General features: G+C 37.8%; 1 protein-coding gene across 2 annotated transcripts in view; it reads left to right on the top strand.

Moving 5' to 3' along the window:
* hipk2 (homeodomain interacting protein kinase 2) overlaps positions 1 to 26,971 on the top strand; it is a 372,698-nt gene that overhangs the window by 108,862 nt on the left and 236,865 nt on the right. For both annotated transcript variants that reach the window (XM_039760826.1, XM_039760825.1), the window contains exon 2: positions 501 to 1,584. In XM_039760826.1, coding sequence (XP_039616760.1) covers positions 501 to 1,584 — 1,084 coding nt within the window. The remainder of the gene's footprint in view (positions 1 to 500; positions 1,585 to 26,971) is intronic.

Here is a 26,971-nt window from a genome sequence, read left to right as displayed (position 1 = left end):
TGTATAACCACACGTTATTATTTTTAAAAATGATCCTTCCAAAATTTTACCCTTATTCTTTATGTAAAGTGAATGTGCATTGGTCATAAAAATGAGGAGGTGTCAGGAGGTTACATAAAGCTGATTTTCCTCCTTTATAAACATTATAGAGTAGAGTGACACGTGTTTTCATTCGTACAATTATTTCTGAAGCTAAAAGCTTAATGAACAAAAGATCTTTATGTATCTTCAGAAGGCTTATGATTATAAGGTCATGACATTGAAAGAACAGAAGAATGCTCTCTATGTTGCAAGGAATCGAGGTGAATGATGACAAATTTTTCATTCATACCAAAATAATTTTGGGATACATAGAGATTAGAGGCTCTTTTTAAAACTTTGGGCCATGAAAGACAGTCTGAATACAAAGTTAGCAGTAGAGAAAGCTGACGAGTGATGGAATCCATGTTAAGAACATGACTTGCTTCTGACTCTGTTGTCTTTTCTCTGTTTTCCCATAGGTATGGCCTCGCAAGTGCAAGTATTTTCCCCTCACACACTTCAGTCAAGTGCCTTCTTTAGTGTAAAAAAACTAAAGGTGGAGCCAAGTTCTAACTGGGATATGACAGGGTACGGTACTCACAACAAAGTCTACAGCCAGAGCAGCAAGAACGTGCAAGCCCCTCAGGTGGCCGTGAACACCACCCTTCAAGTAGCTAATTCCACCCTTCCCTACGAGCAAGCTGTCATCTTCCCAGCCAGTACTGGGCACATCGTAGTCACCTCAGCCAGCAGCACTTCTGGAGGAGCGGGGCAGTTGCTTAGTACTGCTGGTCACAATCTGACTCGGCGCAGTACAGTGAGTCTGCTGGATACCTACCAGAAATGTGGTCTTAAACGCAAGAGTGAGGAGATTGATAACAACAGCAGTGTGCAGATTATCGAAGAGCATCCTCCAATGATCCAGAACACAGCTAGTGGGGCCACTGTTGCTACGGCAACTACTTCCACAGCCACCTCCAAAAACAGTGGCTCTAATAGTGAAGGAGACTACCAGCTGGTCCAGCATGAAGTGCTCTGTTCCATGACCAATACATATGAAGTGCTTGAGTTCCTGGGCCGAGGCACCTTTGGCCAAGTGGTGAAATGTTGGAAAAGAGGCACCAACGAAATTGTGGCCATCAAGATTTTAAAGAACCATCCATCATATGCCCGACAGGGGCAAATTGAAGTGAGTATTCTGGCCAGGCTAAGCACTGAAAGTGCAGATGACTACAACTTTGTCCGAGCTTATGAGTGCTTCCAGCACAAGAACCACACCTGCCTTGTCTTCGAGATGTTGGAGCAGAACCTGTATGACTTCCTTAAGCAAAACAAATTCAGCCCTCTGCCCCTCAAGTACATCCGGCCCATCTTGCAACAAGTTGCCACTGCCCTCATGAAACTCAAAAGTCTAGGACTCATCCATGCAGACCTTAAACCTGAAAACATCATGCTGGTGGATCCTGCCAGGCAGCCATACAGAGTGAAAGTGATCGATTTTGGTTCAGCTAGCCATGTTTCCAAAGCTGTGTGCTCCACCTACCTGCAGTCCAGATACTACCGGTAAGAAGAAAGGTTTACCTGTGACATGTTGGTAGATGAATTAATTAATTATTCATGATGGTGTTCTGCATTTGATTTGCGTTTTCTTGGACTGAATTCTTAAAATAACAATTCTGCAAAACATTGGTGCCTTTTAAGAAAGAAATAATCATGTCCCCACCCGATTTAAAAATTAATCATTCAGAAGCAAGCTTCAAATATATAATTTGAGTTCATCATCTGATAAATTAAGAAAGCTAGGCCAAGCTAAACCCCGTCTCTATACAATATTCACAATGTATCTGAAACACACCCATTTTTTAAAATGCTCAGTGGGAAGCATCCCCTGACCTGGTGACAACCACTCCAGCTTAACCCCTTTCAGCACAAACACTGCACAGATACTTCAAAATAAAAACATCTCCTCATTTTCATCTCCTTTTGTGCAGCCACTTTGGTTTGTTCTGCCTGTTAGGCTAATGTTTGATTTTATTCAAGCCAGACGTTCTTCCCTTAAAATGACTTTAATCTTTGTCATTGTGAAGACAAAACTTAACTGCCTTATGAGGCTACCAAAATTAACAGAGCCTTGAAACTTTACCTTGAATATCTTTCTTCGCTCAACTTACAACATAGCGAAACTGGATGTTGTTTTCTTACCGTGATGTCTCACACTGCCACCTGGTGGAATCCTTCAGACTTACATAAAGTACGCGCACAAGTATAGATAGTACATTGTGAATGCTTTGCGTAGGGTTAAGTATATCCCAGCCCTTAGATATCGACCAACAGAAATAAGTAGGGTTGAGAATGGTACATAGAGTATTTTTTACTGTGAAAGTCATTTCTTCTAATCTTTTTTTTCAATATCACAATATTATAGGGTATACTGACACACACACACACACACACACACACACACACGGTTACCCTAAAGCATTTTAGAGCTTTTTCCTTGTGACCCAATTTTGCCTTATTTGTGTCTTTAAGACCCAGAATTGCCGCTGACAGACATTACCCTTGGACAATCACCACTGATTTTCATCCTGGTTCCCTCTTGCAGAATCAAGCCGACTGTCATCCCTAGGGGCCTTGAGGAATGGCTGCCAACCATTAACCAGTGGATTTCTGATGCAGGTCTTAACAAAGCAATATGGTTTGCTTTAACTGCCTGCAACAACTAATCGCAAGACACACCACAAACCATACGCGACCCTTTCCCATTAAGTACTATTGTGGATCTCGACCCTGTGTGACATAAATTCAGACAACACCTGGCCCATAATGGGCAGCGACTCTTTGTTTAAGAACCTATGCTTTAGAATTATCAGTCAGCCTACTGTATATATTTTTGAGATTCGGAAAAAAAATGGAATATCTGAAAGAAGTACATATAGACCCAAGAAGAACATTCAGATTCCACAAAGATAGTGCTTGGTTCCTGTTCTTGGGGTTTCCCTAGTAGTCTGGTTTCCTTTCACAGGGCTAAAATGTACTTTTCTATTAATTATACATCTATTTTATGTACAGTAAGTGTGTATTGTTTATTTTTCATATGTTAGGTTTATTCATTATCATTCATATCTGATTTTATTTTGTTATTGTTTTCTTGTAACTATTTCTTGGACATCGTGTAAAACAGTTTGAACTACATCCTGTATATTAAAATGTGCTACAGAAGTAAATGTCATTGTTGTTGTTACGGTGATTGGGATTTTGTATTTGCCAAATGTAAATGTGGCTGATGGTGGTTTGGAGTCTTATGAAGATTGGATTCCTGCCTTCCACCCAGTTCTGGTATAAGAGGTTCCAGCATTCCTCCGTTCTGATTTGAAAGAAGGTGGGTTATAGTAGATATACAATAATAAGTGCAGGTCTGAAGCCGAAAGACTTGACAGTCCAGCCACTTACCAGTTTTTAGTACTTTGAAGTGCTCTTGTTTTCATATTGCTTATAACTGACATGACATCAAATTATTAAAAAATAATTTTGTTTCAAATAATGATTTGATTTTGATCATTCAATCAAGTAAATTGTAAAAATTAAATAAACACTTATAACCCTTCAGTAGAAATCTAAATTTTGGACAAAAGTTTTGAACAGTTTGAAAATTGCCATTGTTAATAGAATCACAATAACACTTAAAACTGTACATATGGAAGGAGTGGACCCATACATATGGCACACTTCAAGTGTTAATTCAACACTGGCGATTTTGTTGTGTGTTAACAGTTTTGGGTGAAAGCAGCGATTGTTTATGCAAGAAACATTGCTACTCCTTTCTAGACACCAACCTGTTTTCTTTAAGATCCTTTTGAAAGATACCAAGTTGAACTGTAAGTCGAAGCTGTTCTATGAGAGGAGCAGAATTTTTTGACATGTTTTTTCGAATGGCAACGAAAAGAAATGAAACAGCAACCCTTAGTATAAAAGCTACTGTCATGTCTCTTAAGCCTTTTCACTGGCTCTGGTTTTAGTTTCCTAGGCTGTGTCAGCAAGAGGTCAGGCAGAGTTCTTCTGAAATGTGTCTCCGTAATTCACACCATCCATCCCCACACTGGAAACAGATTAGGCTTCTTGACCCCCCACTCCCTCACTCCCTCACTCCCAAACCCCGCAATGTAAATCTACATTAGCAAGTTTTGTGCCTACTCTGAGTTTTCAAGCAAGTTCTCTTTATAGTTGGAATAATAAACAAAATCATGATAAATGTATTAAAGTGGTGCATGTGCAGCATATAGTTAGGCGAGAGCTAATAGATGTAGCACATGAGGATGGAAAAGTATGAAAACAGTAGAAAATGATTAATTTTTTTTGGCGCCTGCACTGACAAAAAAACAACTCCTCTGGGGCCTGTTCATTTTGCTGAAAGTCAGCCTTTGACGTGCTGCACTAAAATCTTGTTTCACGTTGTACGGCGGAGAATGTGGTGTTCGGGAAAGTTTAGGGACTAATAAAGCAAAAGGTAAAGATGAACCGATAAATCAAATGCCATAAAATTCAACATATTTGTCTCCTTCCTTGGTGGGATTTGTAGGTACGCTTTGACACAAGAGTGGGAACAGATGTGTGTGTGTTTCTGCATTTGTCTGTCGGCGGCTTTTATGCTAAATAGAAGTCTATCAGGCTCTCTCTGCTCTGTTTGCATTTGATTTAGCGCAAGCATGCATGCTTTGATTTTGCAGTGAGATCTGTCTACTTTCGTTTCGGGCAACATTCCCTCAGGCATGTTTTAATTTTAACTGAAGTCTGATGCTTCTTCCATCTTACTTTTTTTTTTTTTTTAATAATATAATGTAGCCTTGTAGAAAAGGAAAAATATTTTCTTATATTGATCACACAGTCTGGTTTTGCAAAATTCTTTCAATCATGAAGGTTTGGATTCTCAGTACCAGGAAGGTGGAGACATGTTGGGATGGTGGAGGTGGTCGGAGAGTGTGTAAAGGGTGGGGTTCACTTCTGGTGTCAAGGAAATCATTACAAAGTGAGCAACAGACAACATAAGCTGCATGCAGGAAATGTTGCAGCCTATTGTTCTGTTTCAGACATTACTATTTTGCCGTCTGTTATGACCTGCTTGTTAAAGTGTCTCTAGTCAAAGCCTTAACACCTTCAAATTTAATTTCAGACTGCAGGCCCCAGAGAGGTCTGTTCAATGTCTAATTTGCCCAAATTCAGGTCCTCATTGTTGTCCCTTCTGTACTTTTTGTGGTAAGAGCAGACACACTCCTCACAAATGTCAACTGACAGATCTGCCTTTCTGACCCCTGTTCAAGTCTTATACGTTGACCACACATATACCGACCTTAACTTTCGCATTGCTTACCTTCCTGCACCTTTTGCACTATGCAAAGGAACCAAACAGAAAGATATTGAAGGGCAAGGTGGCATGGAAGAGAAGGGCATACATGTGAATACTGGAGGAACCAAAGTGATGGTCGGCAGTGTGGACAGGATGTCATCATGTGCAGTTTAGGTTGTGGGAAGAAGGTAAGAAGAAGGAAAAAATTACTAGCCTGACAGTAGTTTGAAAGAATGGAGCTTAAACCTTCTTTGTTATTATTGTGCAAGAGAAATACCAGATCCCTCACACAGAAAGTGTTAACAAATATTGGGAATGGAGTCTTTTTTAACAAAACAAATGGGGACATTATGATACTCAGGTGACATTCTGAGTTCAGATTCTTGAGATCGATGCATCCAGTTTTTATTTGGCTGCCTTACAACATTTGAGATGCAGTTGGTTACATTTCTTTTTTTCCAATAGCAGTACAGGCAGGTGAAGTGACATACTCGTGGTCACACAGTGTTAGCAGCAGGATCTGAACCTACCTCGCAGGGTTTGAAGGCCAAAGCCTTACCCTCTATGCCACACTACCTGCCATTTTAGGGTTGCAGGGAGCCATTAAACTTAAATGAGGACCAGCCCTGAGTAGACTGGCACTCTACTTAGAGATGTTTCTACAAACTACTTACAGGGTGTTTGCTTTACTTTCTTACTTTGCGGATTAAAGCTTATGTGCACTATGCAATGGAATACGTGTTACATGGGAATGAAACATGGCTGATGAAAGTTGAACATAAATGAAAAGGATTGTCAATGATCCGTGGGCACAGAATATTTCATTTGTTACAAGACCCCCAAAAAAGCAAGTAACTATAATTTTAACCTGAAAAGAGTGAGATATTCACAATAGAAGGTGTTACAATATGCCTGTGGGTGCTGATAGGGGCATTTTGCACTCTAAAAACCAGAATAAAACCAGTAAATCCAGGTATCAGGTTCAAAAAATACTCCCAGATACTTTTGCAAATACATTTAGACATCTTTCTCCTACATCTCCTCCTCCACTCCAGGTAAGCATTGTCCTCACTCCACCCCCAATGCTGTCCCAGATAACCGAGGGGAAGAGGCATTTTTGTAAGCCAGACTTGGAACAAGCTCACACTAGGAGCAATTTTTAGAAGGATGTGGGCAGGGCTGGCACCTCCCAAGAGATCCTTCCAGTGACTCCAGAAGTCTTCAATAGGCCTCTCTGCCTTAACTACATTTCCCATGCTGCCCGATAACAGAGGCTACCCAACATGCTGGGGTAACAGATTGCTTGGCAGGCACTCCTCCTCTTCCCATTTATTGTACTGGGACCACCAGCCACCCTGGTTGAGTCTCTAGTCCATCAGTAGCAACCTTTACAAAGCACCATTTATACGCAGGTACACCTTAAGCTACATAATGCATTCATCTGCAAATTATTATTAATCTTTTATGTTTTATTGTTAAGCTGAGTGGGATTTACTTTTCTTCTCTTGATTTCAGCACAATGGCACATACACACAGAGCTATTGTCTTTTCGCAAGTCTAATAAAATATTGTATTGTGTTATCCATTTATTTGCTTCAACCAATAAAGTGTCATAGAACCAGCAGCTGCTCTGACAGTCTGGAGAAGAGGCAGAAACCAGCTCTAGACAAGGTGCCAATCCATCACACGGCTGATGTATCACTAGCAAAAGTCCATTTCCATTGAAATAAAATGCATGTGTGCATCATTTTCTCCTCTAATTAAAGACCATATTTATTGTCTTACTTTAAATGTTCATATTGAAGGTCATCTGCAGATATCTCAGCAAAGTGTCACTTGTTGCTGTCCCATCAGCGTGCGAGGGCAGGGACAGATACCCCAGCCTGCCTTTGTTTTCCAAGTGCTATGAAAGATGCCACTCCGCTGATTAAATCACACCATTATGTTTCATGGGAAGTAAAATAGCAGCTGACTTGTTACAAGGATAGCAAAAAAGGAAATGCATTACTGATGTTCTCTATGCTGATAGGAAACTAATTTATGATATTTGAAGAGTAGCTATTTAGCTCTGCAAGACAAATAAACCATTTTAATGTGCAGATAGTAGACCATACTGTTAAACACCAGTGTACTGGGCAGGTCATATCCATTTAGCAACATATAAATTAAGGCAGCACATTGGTTACACGGAAGCAGAGTTTTTTCTAGGTATGTTTTGATCAAGCTGCTTTCTAGTGAGCTTGGCCATAAATCTCAAGGTTAGAAATATTACCTGAAATATAAAGTCATGTGTTGAATTAATGTCAGGTCACCTTATCTTCATGGACTTTTAGGTGTTTTGTAAATCTTCTTTTCGTGTGTGTCCAGGTCTAAGCCTCCTGAGCGGCATGAAAATTGATCATGGCATACAAGACAGCTTGTCTTTTTATCTTGTCACTTTGACACCTCATCATGTGGTGTGTGTCTCTATATGTTTTAAATATAACTATCCATCCATTATCAAAGCTGTTTAATCCAGTTCAGGAACAGGGATGCCAGAGCCTTTCTGAAAGCAAGGATCTAGTGTTTATAAAAGTATTCAGCCCCTTGGAAACTTTTACATTTTATTGTTATACAACTTTAAATTACAGAGGATTCAGTTTGCCTTTTTTTGTGACCAACAGAAAAAGATGTTTTAATGTCAAAGTGCAAACTGGTCACCAACAAGTGGTCTCAATTATTTTCAAATTTAAAGCACAGTGGGGTGGCAACTCACCGAATGGCCCACACACACCCACCCATAGTTTAACCAAAATGGATGGAAATCTGGTTTATTCAAAGAAGCACCCGTATGGTCATGGAGGGGATAAATATCAGCAACTGAGCCCAGAAACCTTCCATACGGGTTTTGCACTAGAATATCCTCAACCCTACTTCATTTAGGGCCTTGGCAGCACTGGGCACAAGGTGGAACCCCTGAATGGGACACTAGTCCATCGCAGCCATACATCTCGGTATATATAAAATCCAATGTCTGTCTGCCTGTCTGTCTGGTTTTCATGAGTGAGCTACAGATTTAGATCGTTTATCTTTCTATAATTTGCTTGAACATTCTGGTTGATTTCGTAACTTCTCTCATTGCGTATTATACAGTAGTTTGGTTATGGCACCGATTTATTTGTGCAAATCTGAGAGACAGGCTGCAGGCCGAGGGGAGGAGGAGGTGGGACCTCAGGAATAAGGAGCCGGGCAGGGCCATCCTCACTCGTGTGCCAGCCTCCGTTTGAGCCGCTCTACCTCTCACCACGTATTGGAGTGTACCTTGCCTATTCTTAGCTAGCGATACCCGTTTGTTCAGCAGACATCATCATCTAGTGATTGTTAGAGTAACGTTTGATGTTTTGGAGAGAGAGATCACAGCTACGTGTGTTTCAGAGGGTACCTGCTCATTGGCAGGGATATTACGGCCACGTCGGGAATGCTCTCCCGTCAGAGCTGAACACAATCAAATACAGTGACAATGTTTGACGTTGGAGAGTACCTTTTGCTTGGCCAAATTTTTAAATTTTTGGCATAGAGATCACAGCTACATTCTCTCCCGACAGCAAAACCAAAAATATTGTATATCAAGAGGCACTCAGATATGAAAGCTATCAAAATAAATTCTTCTCAATACAAATTATTACATTTTTTTCACATATTTGTATTGATTTTTAAAGTTTGTCCTGTTTCGCTACTACCTGCGTGGAGCCGTGGGGGATATCTAGTTATATAGGTATATATAAAAATATTCAGACTGAATTATGAGTGTGTCACCGTCAATGAGATAAAGGAAAATGCAAATAAGTTAAACATTTATGGTAATTAGTTAAGCAAACAGGAGACATCAGAGCTGAGCACTTATGGGAGATGTGCCCTCCTTCTAGGTAAAAGAAACTGCTAAATAAAATCATGCTTATTACTTATTAAAGTAATGTCATCCAACTGCACACGTGTCCAGACCGAGGACACAATTTATTTCTTAAGACTTTGTTATACTCACTTGAGTTGTGGCAACACATTTCACTTTAGTATGATCTGTTTTTGTAGAGGTTCAGGGTGCTAGCATATCTTTATATGAAACACATAGAGCAGATTGATAAGCTATGCAATGTTGATATACACAAATTACATTATAAAGAAGCAATTTTAATAATTAACATAAACCAGTAATGACAATATAAAGTCCAGTACTGTTAGGATTGAGTTATGACCAGGAATAGGACATTTAAATCTGCTGTCAGTGCCACTCCTTTGGAGTGCCCACAATTACTTTTAGCAAACACAGTCACAATTCTGGTGACCTCTGCCAAGTGGCTGCCCTCACTTTTTGAGCTTTTTATAATATCTTAAGTATGCATTGGACAGTCCAGTAAGAAGCAGATTAAATCGCTTTATTGTGGCATCCCATGTGCCCCTGGTGGTCCTAAGCTCACACTCTTTTGTATGCTGCTTCATTAATGTGAGATAAGCAGGGCATTTCTTTGGCACAGGTGTGCTCATGTAAATGCATAAACAAAATCTGAACATCATGACATCTTCACCACACATACGATAGCAAGTATTTCTTTAAACAATTTAATCTCAGTGGATTTTTCCACGTTTAGGACAAGAGGGTGGCATCACATTGGTGAGGTCACTTCTTGGATTCATTTCCTCAGTAACTTGCCTACAGAGGGCTATATGCAGACCACCCCAAGGCAGCTTCTTTGTCATGATGCCAATGTTTCCAAAAGACAAATATAAGTGCTCTAAGAAACAGTATGGAAGCAAAATTGATTAAGTGTGCTCCCACCAATGCAAGCAGATGTTCTGTTATTCAGATTTTTAGACCCTGTTACTCTATGAGGTACTCTATGCAACACAACCCTAAATAAGTGGGTTTCAGAATGGATGGATTGTCACAATTTTGTCACCATTTTGTGTTGCTTTCAGATGGCCACAGCTGTAATACTTACATCAATCCCGTTTATCAGCCAGCATTAAATCATCTTGGCCTACATGTTTAGGATGGTGGCGTGGATATTCTAACATCCTAGCTTTGTATCCACAAAACAATTTTGGTAGTGCAGTGGGGATCCTTCCTAGCCAGCTTAGAATTTCTGGCAGCAAACTTTTTTTGTTCTCAGGTATTTGATTTTTAATTAATGAATTTTTGGTTTTGGGGATCATTTCCTGCTGTCTTTTTGGTTTTCTGAATATAGCCTGATTAATTGTGGCAATGAATTGACTGCTGGTCATCTCCTGGTTAAACAACTCTTTTTTAATTTACTGGAAATTATCCTGTTAAAATGTGTTTACTATAATTAATTAATATAATATTAGCTTTATATGACTATAAAATACAGGTCACACTTTAGTTTAGGTATTTCATATAATGTCTGAGTTGGTCACAAACTGTTACGTAATAAGACCTGAACAAAGGCTCCTCTTTCCCTTAGTAACACATACAATGCATCAGACAAGTGGTCATTTATATCTGTGTTATGTGGCATTCTAAAATAACTTAACTTTGGTGACTTACATGGGTGATAAGATGCCTCTAAAAATTGCATACTTCAGTAAGTATAATAAGGCGTGTGAACCCATTATTATTAATGCTTAATAAGACAAAATAAAACTGTTCTGTTTACAAAATTTCTACTAGCATATTGCAAACTCTTACTATGCCATGCTATCTAGAGGCTCTTTACTGATATTTTGTAAGTCTTATTAAGAGAGCAAAAAAAGCCTTTGTTAATGTGCTGTTACATAGCAGTAAGTGACTAGGAAATGTATTATAGGCAGTACTAAGTAAAGTATTAACAAAATATTTTTAGAAGCAAATAACATATAACATGCTGATATTGCTAATTACATAGCAGTTTAGCAGAAACTCTTCCCAATGTTTTTTTGAAACTTGCTGTTTAAAAGGTGATCCCCATGACTCCAGAAGTGTCAGTTGCTTTGCTCATTTCCTGAATAGCAAACAGCAAAACTAAACAAAACTGTTGTAAACTGCTGTTTGTTGTCATCATCATCACCATCATCATCATCATTTCTCTGATACCAGCAAGGCTGTTATTTGTGGTTTAATCCAGTCTGCCTCAGGCTTGCAGAGGAACATTCTGTAGTTTCATTTGAAGAATAATTGCCAGCAGTGGTGCGTTTGGACACAGAATGCAGGTAGTTTGCTTTGAATACATTTACAGGGAAGGCTGGGTTGCATTCTGTCGCTTAGTGCTGAGCTGAGGGCTGACCTGATATTCAGAATAAATATCAGAACATCACCCACCGTACAGTACAGGCCACTCTAATCTGTATGCAGCTCCGTATTAATTGTTCAAGTGTCAGGCAGCGTCTGGAGCTTTTTGTCATGTGTCCAATTCAAGCATCCCAAATACCTAGCAGAAAGTGTGTCTTTGCTTTTTAAAAGGTCAACCCAGATCCCTGGACTGAAACTTCACTATTGGCATAATAAATCACATCTCGTCCTATGAAATGGTATTTCCATCAAATGTATTTATTTAACATTCAAGACATTTTAAGAAAACTTTGAATGAATCTCTACAAATAATTTTGTGTCTCATTTTTGATCATTTATGCTGCACACATTGCCACTCACAGAAAAGCTGGATTTGTGTTTTGTTTAGTGACAATGACCTGCACTTTTTGTATTGCACCATCCAAGTGCACCTCAAAATAAAGACTGTATTTTGATGCAACTGCTCTAACAATTAATTTTTCAGCCAGATTTCCTTCCCTGGCTGGGATTCAAAGGGTTTATGTCTGCTTTAAATCTTTTATTTATGTTACTTTTGTTGATTGTGTGCATTTTTCTTTGTTTTTGGTTCTGTTTATGCTTGTTTTGTGAGTGGTTCCCAGGGAGGTGGGGCCACTGCCAATCACTGCTAGGGACTGCCCTTGGCCCTATAATTAGCTAATTTTGAATGTGCTTTGGAGTGGTGAGCTCTTGTGCTTTTTGTATATTCTATGTACTTTGTGATTTTCTGGATTTTCTTGACATTCTGCACGGTGTTTTGATTTTGCTATTGGATTCCGTATTGGAACTTGTTTGCTTTGGGTTGTCTTTTGTGTATCAGGCAACTCCAATTTGCCTTTGTGCTCCTACAGAGGTACACTGTTATGGAAGGACATTTTTGTTTAAAATAAATCTTTTATTTTATAAAGATTCTTTGATGACTTTTTTTTCCTAGTGGAGGTTTTTGACTGTTTTTCCACAGAATTGCATTTTGGAAGTACTTTTGTGACTTATGTGCTTTTATGACATGGGGTATGTTTCCTGATTATTGTTTATTTTCCTATTTTTTTGCATTTTCTGTTTTTTTAATTATTGTTTTTCATATGTTTATTGTAATTATATATTTTATTAATATCCTTCTGTTTATTTGCTATTTAGTTTAAAAGTATTCTGTGTTGGCGACACGTGGCGCAGTGGGTAGCGCTGCTGCCTCGCAGTTAGGAGTAACCCGGGTTTGCTTCCCGGGTCCTCCCTGTGTGGTTTGCATGTTCTCCCCGTGTCTGCGTGGGTTTCCTCCGGGTGCTCCGGTTTCCTCCCACAGTCCAAAGACATGCAGGTTAGGTGCATTGGCGATTCTAAATTGTCCCTAGTGTGTGCTTGGTGTGTGTGTGTGTGTATGTGTGCCCTGCGGTGGGCTGGCGCCCTGCCTGGGGTTTGTTTCCTGCCTTGCGCCTTGTGTTGGCTGGGATTGGCTCCAGCAGATCCCCTTGACCCTATAGTTAGGATATAGCGGGTTGGATAATGGATGGATGGAGTATTCTGTGTAGTTCTCTTGTGTTCCTTGTATATTGTTGTTGAAACCTCGAGAGGCGGGGCCACCCGCCACTGCTTATGGACCGCTCACAGCGTTGGTAAATATAGTGTCAGCAAGAGAATGAATCTTTCAGTGGTTTGTTGATGCTCATTCTATGTGTATCAATGTGATTACTGAATTCCTTGTTTCTGGATTTTTTTTTGTGGATTCTGTTTATTTTATTGTGATTTGGAACTTATTTGCTTTTAATTGCCTTTTAGGTAATCCCATTTTACCCTTCTTTTGCATTTTTGACCATTTTTGTGCTTTTAAATAAATACAGTAAGACCCCACTTAATGCGGGGGATACGTTCCAAGAAATCCCAGCGCTAAATGAAATAGCGTTAAACATATAATGGGGATAGGTGAAACAGGACAGAGAATAAAAAAGTTTAACATTTTTTTTTGTTTTATTTTTTAAAATTTATAATTATTTTTTTGTTACATTCATTATAGACATTTTTATTGCTAATATCTCTTTTTATTCATAAATCATTCATTAAAATCAAAAATATTTGAGTAAATACATAATTTATGTTTATGATGAGGAAACATTCTTCATTTGACACTTTTTGTTTTTTTGTGAAAAAATCATTTAATGTTGTTTGCCTTTTTCTCAGTTGTGCAACAAGCAATTGTTGATAGCAACATATCGCAACAATGACACTTCGTCTTGTCTTTGAACTTCTATCAAAATTTGAATCGTTTTGTATAAACTGATCCATAATTTCCATAATAGTGGCTAAACTTTGTTCTTAGAAAATTTGTTGAAAGTTCCTTTTGTTCCTCATCTTCAGAATCACTAATTTGGCATTCACCTGAATCTAATTGTCTGAGCACCTGCATTTTAGTTTCCAGCGAAATGCTTTTTCTTGACACTTTCTTGTTATTTGCAGCCATTCATTTTAAAACTAAAAAGGGATAATTGTTATTTATTATAGTAAAATAAAATGTTATGTTTATATCCTTACACAATAACGTTATTGACTGATCATAAATGAACAGTGATGCAGCAGGCATACGTAATGTACTGCATTGCACTGATATTAAACTCACCGTGAGACTGCATGCGAGTATCTAATCAAGTTGTGCGATTGTGGTGAAAACCGACATTTTCGCCGAAAACCGCTCTTTTATGTGACTACAAAGTGAATCAACAAAGAAATTTGAATTAAAAAACACGTAATACCGAAACAGTGTTACACAGAGCAGCTTTAAGCAGGGTCTTACTGTACTTATTTTTATTTTAAAAGATTCTGGTTTAATTTTGTCCTTCACAACCAGAGCGTCTTAATGGTTCCTCTCCATAGAAGGAATCTTTGTGTACTTTTAGGTATAATTTGTAAGATTAAAGAGGTATTTTGAACATTAAGAGCAAGAGTCCCTTTTAGGCCTCTGTAGGGTGTAACCTATCAGTGGAGTTCATGGTCAGGCTGCCTGGGATAGGGCCTATTCCAGCAGGCTAGGGAAAGGGCCTAGCTTGGTTTATGTTTCATTTTTGGGGCCTCACACCCTTTCACTGTTTGAACTGCACTCGAATCATGATGTAAAGCACAGAACCAGTTTCAAAATTCATGCACTGAAATAATGTTTTTAACGGACACAAAGTGAACTTAACTATATTCTTGACAATTACCCACATTTTTTTTCATGAACAATGGAACTAAGAGTAGCATCTTGGATTATTTAGGAAATATTGAAGATAACGAAAGTGGTATGTCAGCCATTTTTGTTTCTGATCACCAGTGACCCCATCTGTCAATAGGCAAGTTTACTACTGATGTGAACAGGTTTCTGCTTCTCTTTCTTACTTAGTACATTTAATTGTTGACTTTTTACAGTGCTGAGTAGTCTTTGAAGTGGTTATGGTGCCACAAAGTTGAACTTGTCCATTGCTTGTTATTTGATGGTCTGTATGTGTTTTTTCAAAATGCGTTACATTTCTTTTGAAACAAACTACAGATGAGAATATTGTATTTGAAAATGTGCATTTCCTGTCCAATGTTACTCATAAACGTTAAAAAATGAAATATAGTTGATCAGGACCCAGTGAGTTGTGAATAATCAGTCTAGTGAAGAACAACATTTATTATTTATAACTAAGTCCAATGAGCAAAATACAATGCCCGGTTTCTTGCAATGACATCTGCTATGAAAGGTGCAAGCTAAGCTTAATGATTTATTCATTCTAATACGATGCAATGAGAAAGTAAGTCTAGCCGTTTGTGAGCAGAGTGAAAAATGCTCGTCCCGAAGGACTAATTGTTAAACTGAACTGAAAAATGAAGATTGCCGGAGGGGTGATTCAAGAGAACAGTCGATAAACAGGCAAAGGGTCAAAACCTGAAAGTAATGGAAAACCAATTGTCCACTTTAAAATGCAAAAGCAAAAATCAGAGTTTGAAAAATAAAAACTGAATTGCTGACTGCTTTTCCCTGAACAAAGAGTGTTCATGAGTGCTTGTTTTGAAGTGTACCTAAAGCCTTGAACACTGATATGCCACTATCTTATATAGCGTCCAAGCAAGTCTGAACAAGGAACCATCAATAATCTCATCAGGTTAGACGGTCAGCACAGACTTCAGTATACAAAACCCAGGAGTAGGAAGGCGGCCAGTGGGGCTTGGTCTCCAGAACTGTGAATTTATTTTTGACTTTCTCTTTTACAATTTTAATCTCCTCCATTATCAACTGGCCTTAGTTCATCAGCTAATTAATGAACGGATATTGTTGGGTTTCGCTTCTGTTTAATCAGTTCTACCTTGTTATTTGTGTCTTAACAAATCTTCATTTATATGTGGACCACTAATTAGTATAATCTGTAGCTGTATGGGTGGCACAGTAGTAGTGCTGCTGCCTCTTAGTAAGGAGACATGGGTATGCATCCTGGGTCCTCCCTGCATGGATTTTGCAAGTTTTCCCCCAGGTGCTCCAGTTTCCTCCCACAGTCCAAAGACATGCAGGTTAGGTGGATTGGCATTTCCTAAATTCGCCTAAAGTACATCTGTATGGATGTGTGAGTGTTTGCCCTGCGATGGACTGGCGCCCTGTCCAGGGTTTGTTCCTGCCTTGCGCCCTGTACTAGCTGAGATAGGCTTCAACACCCTCTGTGACCCTGTTCAGGACTAAGCGGGTTAGAAAACAATTGACTGACTCTACTTGTATATTAACTTAGAATTGTTCACAGTGCTCTGTGCCTGCACTCGGTGAAGGGCGTTATACAAAAAAAAAAAAGTTGTATTGTTATAACAAGTGCATTTGCACAAGCAATATGCTTAGGATAATGAAATTAATTCCAAAATGGTGGCATAATGATGTCTCCAGTGGAGCATTACAAATACTGCAATAACAGTGTACAATATGGGTTTTAAATAAATACTGTAATAAAAAGCAGAAACTTTTTCTAATGGATCAAAACTGAGACTCATGACACCCTTCTACCCTGCTTTCATGACCTCTGTGAACCTCTGGAAATCTCAATGTCAATTCAATGCTATTGTCAATCAGTAAATTAAAAAGTGCTAATTGAACAAATTTCTCTTAATGATTGCAAATATTTATTCAAGAAAATCAACAGAAAGGACACACTACTGAAGCAAACAAAATATGTTAAGTCTTGGGTTCAATTCCTGGTGCTGCCCTCTGATTGGCTCTAAATGAACACCATATATATGACTTGATGTAAAGTTGCGCCCCCCCCCAGTCAATTCACCTGAATCAAGTTATAATTACTTTAGAGGGTCCATTTCCTGCAAGTGCACAGAATTTTTTCCCTTTATAAAATTTTATTTCATTTGATTTATTTGCATTGAATAATCAGAAGATGTAATGCCTAGCATTCATTGTTAAAGTAGGACAATCTAGTCTATTGCTAGCATTAAAATGATTATCAAATTTCCATTATGTTGACTTGTATTAAACATTCATCACTTACAACAAGTGTACTTACTTTAGTGCATTTATTTTGATTTTAAATGTATTGTTTACACAAATGGTAACTTACAGCATTGCAGTAACCAGCAAGAGCAGCTTCCTTAAAGGTGTTTAACAGAATTTTAATTATCTTACAAAGTATGTGAGAGAAGTGCTTACAGTATTTGCTGCTAAGCCATCGTTTTCATTTTGTACTGTTAATGCTACCAAATAAACTGTGCTTTGTAGTTTGCAAATTAATGAGGGTTTTAATCTAAGACTCTGGGAAATGTGTTTCTTTTCTTCATTTCCCTTTGCCCTTCATTGTTTTTTATTCTGTAGAAAACAGAAGGCAATTATGATTAATTACTTTACAGTCCTATTGGAGGATAACATGCTCACTTTGCACTTCCGTGAAAGGATTTCTGTGGCCGACGGCTGTCACAGTTGTCAAATATCATTCACTCAAGGTAGCCCTGCTAGGGTGTAATTTGGCTTTGAGTCTCTTTGACATTTGTTTTTTGTGATTAATTCAGGTAGCAATTAATGATAGTATTTTATTGATGGTTGCACCGTCTGTTAATGTGTAAACCTCATATTGTTTCTGTTCTCAAGAATATGTTTGTGTGAAACAAAATGTATTACATTTTACTTGTAATTTTTTGACAGCTTTTCCATCTTGCCAGTGCCCAGATTCCTGTTGTCTTGAATACTGCTGATTCTCAGCTTGGGAAGAAGACGTTTAGCTAGTCCAACCAACACACTTACTCATTACAGTCTCTGTTTTGTTTTCCTTGTGAGGGCAACATGTACATCACACTGTGCTGGCAGAAGTATTCATTATAATATTAGGCAGGTACAGGGCTTGAGGAGAGTGTCTAGGTCTTCCTGAACATTCAAGAGATATAATATGTCCAGTGTGCCCTGGATCATCTCACCTTCTTTTGGTAGGCTCCTAAGGTCATCCTTATTACATTACCAAGTGGCTCCCATTGAGAAAGAAGCCAGTGAAGCAGCAGCTGTACATCAAAGTCTTCTGTTTTGGCTAAAGTTCTCACTTTGTCACGTGACAGAGTCCAGCAACATGCCATTTACTCAGATATTTGTCAAAAGATATATACTAAAATATACAAGGAAGAGATGATTACAGGAAGTGCACAAAGAGAGTAATGAGGATTTGCTGCCATACTGAACATCTTTGTGCAAAACGATGGCTTGAATTGTGGTGTAGCTTCCTAATCTTCCCATTTCAAATATCCACTTAGCACTGTTCGTCAAATCCTATCATGCCTGCTCTCTGTATGGCTATGGTGATCTCATGTTGGTTAAGGTTATTTGGAAGTTCTTTGTTTAATTTTTATTCATCATTATTTTTTAAATTATTATACATATATTGCTCTATTTTATCTGGTCACCTTGCTGATTGTGTAATTCTTTGTTCATGTTGGGTTTTTGTTTTCCTATTTGCATTATGGTTACTATACATTAGTCACAGAATGATGTCATCTTATATAAAAGCAAGGGATGAGCATTATTTGTTTTTTTGTATAAAATCTAAACAAATTATCATGAATTTTTCTTTTTAATGTCTGACTAGGGGGACAAGCCCCCCTGGCACCTTCGCACCCAACTCCCCCTTGCGCCTTTGGCGCCTCGACCTTCAGCTAACTAAATCACCTAAATACAAACATTGGTGTTATGAATTGATAACTTGTTTTAATAGTTTGTTACTGTGAAAGACTTTACTGATATTAAAACCACGACTTTCTTGATATTTTAGTTTATAATTTAAAAACAGAATAAGAATCTGAAAATCTAACAAAGTCACATTAAAGTTCGATAAATTCTGAAAAGTATGATACCAAACATATATACAGTGCATCCGGAAAGTATTCACAGCTTATCACTTTTTCCACATTTTGTTATGTTATAGCCTTATTCCAAAATAAATGAAATTAATTTTTTTTCCTCAGAATTCTACACACAACACCCCATAATGGAAATGTGAAAAATGTTCACTTGATATTTTTGCTAATTTATTAAAAATAAAAAAATTGAGAAGGCACATGTACATAAGTATTCACAGCCTTTGCCATGAAGTTCAAAATTGAGCTCAGGTGCATCTTGTTTCCCCTGATCATCCTTGAGATGTTTCTGCAGCTTAATTGGAGTCCACCTGTGGTAAATTCAGTTGATTGGACATGATTTGGAAAGGCACACACCTGTCTATATAAGGTCCCACAGCGGCAGGAACTGGGAGACTAGTCAGGATAAAGGGAAAGATGACTGCAGCAATGTACAGAGACATCCTGGTTGAAAACCTGCTCCAGAGTGCTCTTGACCTCAGACTGGGGCGACGGTTCATGTTTCAGCAGGACAACGACCCTAAGCACACAGCCAAGATATCAAAGGAGTTACATCAGGACAACTCTGTGAATGTCCTTGAGTGGCCCAGCCAGAGCTCAGACTTGAATCCGTTTGAACATCTCTGGAGAGATCATAAAATGGCTGTGCACTGACGCTTCCCATCCAACCTGATGGAGATTGACAGGTGCTGCAAAGAAGAATGGGCGAAACTGGCCAAAGATAGGTGTGCCAAGCTTGTGGCATCATATTTAAAAAGACTTGAGGCTGTAATTGCTGCCAAAGGTGCATCGACAAAGTATTGAGCAAAGGCTGTGAATACTTATGTACATGTGATTTCTCAGTTTTTTTATTTTTAATAAATTTGCAAAAACCTCAAGTAAACTCTTTTCACGTTGTGATTATGGGGTGTTGTGTGTAGAATTCTGAGGAAAAAAATGAATTTAATCCCTTTTGGTATAAGGCTGTAACATAACAAAATGTGGAAAAAGTGATGCGCTGTGAATACTTTCCAGATGCACTGTATGTAGGTTTTAAAATAAGCCCAATTTAAAGTGTGACAAAAAACGTGACATAAAATCGTTGCACAAAATCGTTGCACTTTTAGGCTTAGGATTTTATACAGTATATATAGAGTAGATATTTATTTTATACATTTCCTTTCTTGGTTTTGCCTTATAAAAGAGAATGATCTTTTGATGCTTACCTGCATTACCCATAAAATTATGTAATGTATTTAGTAATAATAATAATAATACCGTATATACTCGCGTTTAAATTCTCCTGCGGATATGTCCGTGGTTGATTTTACAATATAATTTGCGGTATTTTATAATGTTGGTCGTATAAATTCAATGCGAAAAATTCACACTATTGGTCCAAGAGATTATGCTATGCTAATGTCCACCTGAGAGAGTAACCACAGAGCACACTGCCTTTTTTTCCTATGCATTGTGCCTAAGTGACCACACAGTAATACCCGAACTATTCCGAAGCGACGTTTGTACTGATTTGTTTTTTTTGTATCTCACACCCTCATACATCTTTATCGTATGAGCATCCGTTATCTACAATGAAGCGTTCAACCAGAAGAAAATATGAAGCTAATTTTAAATTAAAAGTCGTTGAAGTGGCAAAAGAATTTGGTAACTGCACAGCTGCAACAAAATTTGATGTGTCTGAGAAAGTGGTGTGAGATTGGAGGAGGCAAGAGGATGTAAAAAAATGAAGTGTTGTATGTTTGAACGGGCGTATAAATCGGGGTCTGATTTTATGATTGATTTTTCAGGTTTCAAGACCCGACTTATACGCAAGTATATACGGTAATAATAATAATAATAATAATAGTAATAATAAAAGAGCAAGAAAGGAGCAAAATGTATGTTGTGTTGCCTAAAAAAGATTGTTTTTGGCAATTATAAACACTACTATTTCTGCTTGGAAGCTTGAATTATAAAACTGCACAATGCAGCCATTTAGCACAATGTGTGAATGTTAGCATGCATATGTTGTTCTGGTAACGTTAACATTTACCTTCTCAATAGTCAGTATTATAGATTGAGGTGATTATTTTAAAGTAAATTATTCTAATAAACGACTTAAACATATAAAATGTTACTGTTCTTTCTATTCATGGCGTATGTTGCCATTTTAGACTGAAATTATAATGCAATAGACCAGCCCTAAGCTTGTGAGTAGGAACTCTGAGCTTTAGGCACCTTTTCTTTCCATTTTCCGAGTTGAAGGTCAGAAATTATGAGTTCTTAGTTTTAGTTGAATGCATCATTAATCTCCCATCCCAAGCTCTCCAAGTACTTTGGAGAGTTAAGGGCATCTTAAAGAACTCTAGCGCCACAGCATCACAGTGAAGGGACTGCAACAATTAGAAGAGTCATCCCTAACGTAGAGTTTTAGGATTGCCTGTTGGTTATTCTGGGCAGTAAAGTTCTACATATATCTTCTTTGATCTGCCATTTCTGCCTCATGTATCCCTGGAGGAGTTTTATCACCCTCCAGTTTCTCCTTCAGAGCCTGTTGTGCTAAGCCAAACCACTAGCACAAAAAGAAATGCAGTAACCAGAAGATGAGACATAGTCAAGAAAATGAAAGCAAGGGTCAAAACCAAGTAATCAGAAATACTGTTTCCATAACAGAAATTACATCCAGAACAGAATTTGAGGTATTTTTAGCAAAAGTGTTTGTCATTAATAATTGCACAAAAATTCAACTGATGATGACTTTTAACCCGTTGCTACAATGACATCATGATCTGTGCTCATCTGACTTGTTTCACAGACAACAGTGAAGCAAAAGCTCTGAAAAGACAGTACAAGTTATCGCAATCTTAATATAAAAATTATATGAAATTTAAACCCTATGTGTGCCAAAACCCCTAGAGGGTGCAGAATATCATGACTAAATGAAACTGAAATCTAGAAATGCAAATAAAAATATAACAATGTCATGCAGTGGTCAGGTTTGCCTGCCCTCTAGTGTCCTAGAAGAGTGTTAAATAAAGGTGAACTATGGGTGCCATAATGTATCTCTCTTTAGTGAACTTCTAGGAGATTCTCTCCTTCCCAAAAACCACAGTAATAGGACCTACTGCCCCCTAGTGTTTACCCATCCTGTTATTGCTAAGGACCACATTGTGTGCCAGTGTGGGTTTTTAATTTTCTTCCAAGCCCGTGACAGTTTCTTCTCTTATCATGTACCATGTCTGCCCCCGGTTTTATCTTGGCAGACAGGGAACCCTCTTGCAATATATAAATCCTTTTCAAATTGTGCTTGCAACGAAATATGATACATAAAATGAAAGCTGATTAATTTCTAACAAGTCCCTGGATCCAGAGGCTAAATGTACAGCCCCTAGCTTAGCATTACAGTGGGCCGATTCCATTTCAGCTTCTAGCTTATCAACTATCTCATTCAGGTCCATGTGACCCTGGCACATCACAGTTTGAATTACTGTGCAGATGCATTAGTTTGCCAACATTCCTTCTTGAAACTGTGGGGCACCTGTTTCCAGCATGACCTCAAAATATTTTCAGGAAGCAATCTTGTCCAAATGGGAGATGTCTGATGGTATGGTGTGTTTGCAGAAGAGACAGCCACTCTTGCTGATCACACTACAGACGGGCTTATTTATAGTAGGTGTTATTCATGGGTGTTTATTCAATGGTCTGTTTTTCATTTTTAATATCTCAGGGTCCTATGTTGTCATGATAATGTACTTTCCCCTTTATTTTCATTGTCCATTGAAACACTGTAATATGTTGTTTCTCAATTTGTGTGTGTTTGTGTTTTATATTTGAACTTTTACAATCCTTACAACCTATATCTGCATTTTGAGACGGTCTGAGAGTGTATTATCGCAAGTTACAAGTCTTCAAAATCAGATTTACTATGGTATGTTTAAACATGTTTGATCTGGGAGATTTAGTTTCCTACCATACTACCTGGTCAATTGTTAACCACAAATCAGTGAATAAATGGTTTGATTGATATATATCACTTGAACAGAGGCATCATACAGTATATTACTTATTAATTGTGCATCTTTTCTCAATGATAGGAGGGTGATATTGAGCTGTTCTTGAAACCCAAATAACAACATGGAGGCCACAATGTACAAAAATAATAATAAACAGAAAGCTGCAGGGTAAATGGAGAAACTTGGTTTAAATTAGCACAAACAAATGGTAACACTTTAGTTTAGATACCGCAAAAATGTTTTTATTACTCATTTACCATTATGTAACAAGACCTTAACAAACACGTCTTTGTGTCTTCATAACATTTACAAAGCATCAGGAAAGTGTTTATTCATCTCTACAGTGTCACTTACTAACACATCTTCACTCTGTGAGGAGCCTTAGGTGGGACGCATTTCTCTTGATATTCCATATTTAGTATAAGACCTGTGAATTCTTCATATTAATAAGTCATTTTATCATCATGTCAATATGCCACACTGCACAGAGATGAATAACCAATCTAGTGATGTTTTATAATTGTTATGAAGACAAAAAGAAGCCTTGTTATCGAATAACTAGTATCCCATAGCCTCTAAGAGCCTGCTCTGTTCCATCCATCTGGTAATGCGGCTTACCCAAAAGTACTCCAGTTATTTCTTGTATGTTATGTATTATGGATCATAACAGAAATAAAAAGTGGACAAGGTCACAAACTTGGAGCAGAGATATTAAATAAACAAAAAGCCTGGATGTAAGACAAATTTGAAGATCAGGTAAATTAGTGAAAGAATCAATAACCAGAATATTTCACACAGTCAAAGAACAGAAAAGAATTTGAAACTAGTGATATTCTATAAAGAATAATGCAAACATTTTTATTTAGTTTTGATTTATCCACAGAATTGAAATGGTCAGGAAGTATATAAGGCTGACTTTTTTATGATTGTGATAAAGATGTCACATGTCACACACTCCTGGTTGTCCTGGCTAGCCACAGTCTGGCAACACTGCATTACACACAGGAAATAGAATGGCGACATAGCAAGACATATTTTGAAAGTAATATCTTCAAAAACCATTCTAAATCAGAACACCAGCCTGACTATTACATTCCTTGACCTCTAAAACATTCAAAATGATATATACATTATTTTTAATTCCAACTGAAAAAAAAGGTCCAGATCATGACATCTGGGAACTCCTAGTGCATTTGCTTCTGTCACCCAATTCCTCTAAATCAACACTCTAGGAATGTTAACCTGGGAGCATCCTCTGTTGTCCCCTGGTGGCACGCTTTCTTTGTTGGAGGTTCACCCAGTCCTGTTAACCACTTGAACTTGATTGACCACTCTGTCATGTGGTGAATTGTATGACATCCCCCTTGCTACTATTAGCTTCACAAAGCATCCTTCACAGTGTCCTATTGTGATGGCTGGCCAGGTCTGGAAATGCTTTGGCCTGAGTGACATTGGGAGGAGACATTATGACAACATCTTTTAACAGAATGCCGTTAACATCTTGACTTTACAGCTATTTGAAACCTGGGGATGGAGTATTATTTTCACAATATGAAAAAATTCCTAAGCAATCCATTGCTTTAAGTGTGAAATGGAGTGTATAATGATTTACTGATTGATTAATATTTGAAATTAGGAGGTCTGGGTAGTTGCTTTTTATTAATTTAAAGGTATTTATTGTAAATTTCCTTTTGATAATTGTGACACATCCTTTTAAAGAGGCTGACACGAGTCTTTCTGTCTGGAAGGGATGTCCTGGCTGGGGTTTAAAAGACCCTTTTGGACATTACCTAAGTGGAGTTCAGCAGGATTGTGATTGGTAAGAGCAGTTTTGCTAGTTAGTACAGCACATCAAAGCTTTCTGCAAGAGTTTTAGTTTTTATAAGGACTGTAAACCTTCAAGTGTTTATTTCTCCAAAATCTTTTTCATTCTTCAGCTAGTGTTCTATCTTCCTCTGAATACACCATTTATTACATAATTTTCTACTTTCTGAAATTACTATATTTCTGTATTAAACACTATTTTTTCTGTGCAGCTCCCTTGCAAAGCTGTTAATTTTAAAACTGCAGATTACCTACAATTGCTGTTTGTTTTATCCCGGCCTACCAGACACCTGAGATCCGCTGACGCCAGCCAGGTCTCATTATGAAGTCCCTGGTAAGCACCATTTATTGTAGCTCTGTGGTTGTTCTTAGGAACTTTCCCTGAGCATCCTCAGGGAGCTTTCAGGGAGCAGCTCATATTGTTGGCTGTACCCTTCCAGCACAATAGAACACATCAAGGGCTTATCATGCCCTGGCAGTGCCATACAAGCTTCCTAGTGTCCTCCTTGCCAATTACACAGCCCATCATAGTTTCCAATCCTTCATGGCCCATGCCTAATACTTTCTTCCCTTAGTCTGTGCATGACACCATCACCTTCAAATTACATTTAGAAACTCACCCTTTCTCTCCTTTCAGCTCAATTTCTTTACCTGTAACTTTATCCTCTTCCTCTGTGCCTGCTGCCTTGGGCCACACTTTAGATAGAAAGGCATTATATCATAGATAGCTAGATAGAAATGAAAGGTACTCTATGACTGTGACTGTGGCAGCCAAATCAGAAGTTTTCTTTCTTTTTAATGTTCTTGTTTGTTCAGACCAAAGTGTGTTTGTTTATCTATTTACGTACTTACTTACTTACTTATCTTCCTTATTTATTTATTTCTTTATTTAAAGAGCTTCTGTAAAAAGCCAAATATTCCCTGGGGACAAATAAAGTTCTAGATAGATAGATAGATAGACCATTTTTGTAAATAATGTGTGCAGGCCTCTAACCCATGATATAAGAAGGAGGACTTTATGAAGACAGACAATGAACAGAAAAATTGAATTATTTTCCTTTTAATTTAGAGAAGCAAGCAACTGCTCCTCTGTGGTTTTCTTTTTCAGACTATGACATAGTATGTAACCACATTGTTAAGCATATGTTCACACATCTCCTTGAAGATCTGGCAGCCCTCCCTAGAATGGGAACATCTGGTTTAGAGAACAAAGCAAGCAGTAACATAATATGATCCTACTTTTAGAAAACAGCACAAATATCAGAATTGTGCAGTATAATCATGTTGCAAATTGGACTATGTGTGTTTTGTGGTTTTGATTGTCTAATATAACATTTTCCTGTTTGCAAAATATTTCTGTAAAATATGTACCCACCAGGTTACATTCTCTTTCGCCCAACATTTCAAAAATGTAATTGTAGTAACATTGTGTTTTGCATCTGGAAATGCTGAATAAAGTATAGTACCTGTGACTTGCTTGCCCTTGTTTAAGTATTTAACTTGGACAAGGAAAATGTGTCGCTGTCATCAAATTACAAAATGGTACTGGCTTTTGTTAAAATAATTTATGTTAACATCTAACATTGAAAAATTGGCATGAAGTACTTAGCCTTTACATTTCAAGCCAAATAAACTTTAGTGTTTGTAATATCCATTTTGGTGATCAGATGAGTTTCTAAAAGTATTTTAAAGCGTGTATGCATTTTTCTTTCTTAGTTTCATACAGCTTGATTGAGTAGAGTAATTATTTAAAAACTTGTCACACTCTTTTTTCACAATACGGTGGAACCCAAGACAACAACATGAAAGTGAGGTGTTGTAAAACGAGACTATACCCATCAGACCGAGGGCCAGGTGAGAGTCTACTCTTGTAGCAGCATATCTTTCTGTCATCTTCAAACAGTGTCTTATATTAAATGGCAAACACTACATGGCTGAGAAACAAGGAAAGAAAGAACACTTGGCAGAAGTACACCAATTTTTCAGCAGCTTCAGCAAATAAGTTAGATAAGACATGTTTGGAATATGCCAAAGGTTGATGTTTTTTTTCAGACATCAGACTCTCAGGTTTGAATACCTCAGGATCAGTTTACTTTCTTATCTATAGACAAAACTCAGTGTTACACAATTTGCATTTGCCTTTTACTGTATATACTGTATAAATTATAGAGTCACATGGAT

This window comes from Polypterus senegalus, chromosome 8 (genome assembly GCF_016835505.1).
Source record: "Polypterus senegalus isolate Bchr_013 chromosome 8, ASM1683550v1, whole genome shotgun sequence".
Classification (NCBI taxonomy): Eukaryota; Metazoa; Chordata; class Cladistia; order Polypteriformes; family Polypteridae; genus Polypterus; species Polypterus senegalus.
Note: the sequence above shows the minus strand (reverse complement) of the source record. Positions and strands in the feature narration are given on the sequence as shown.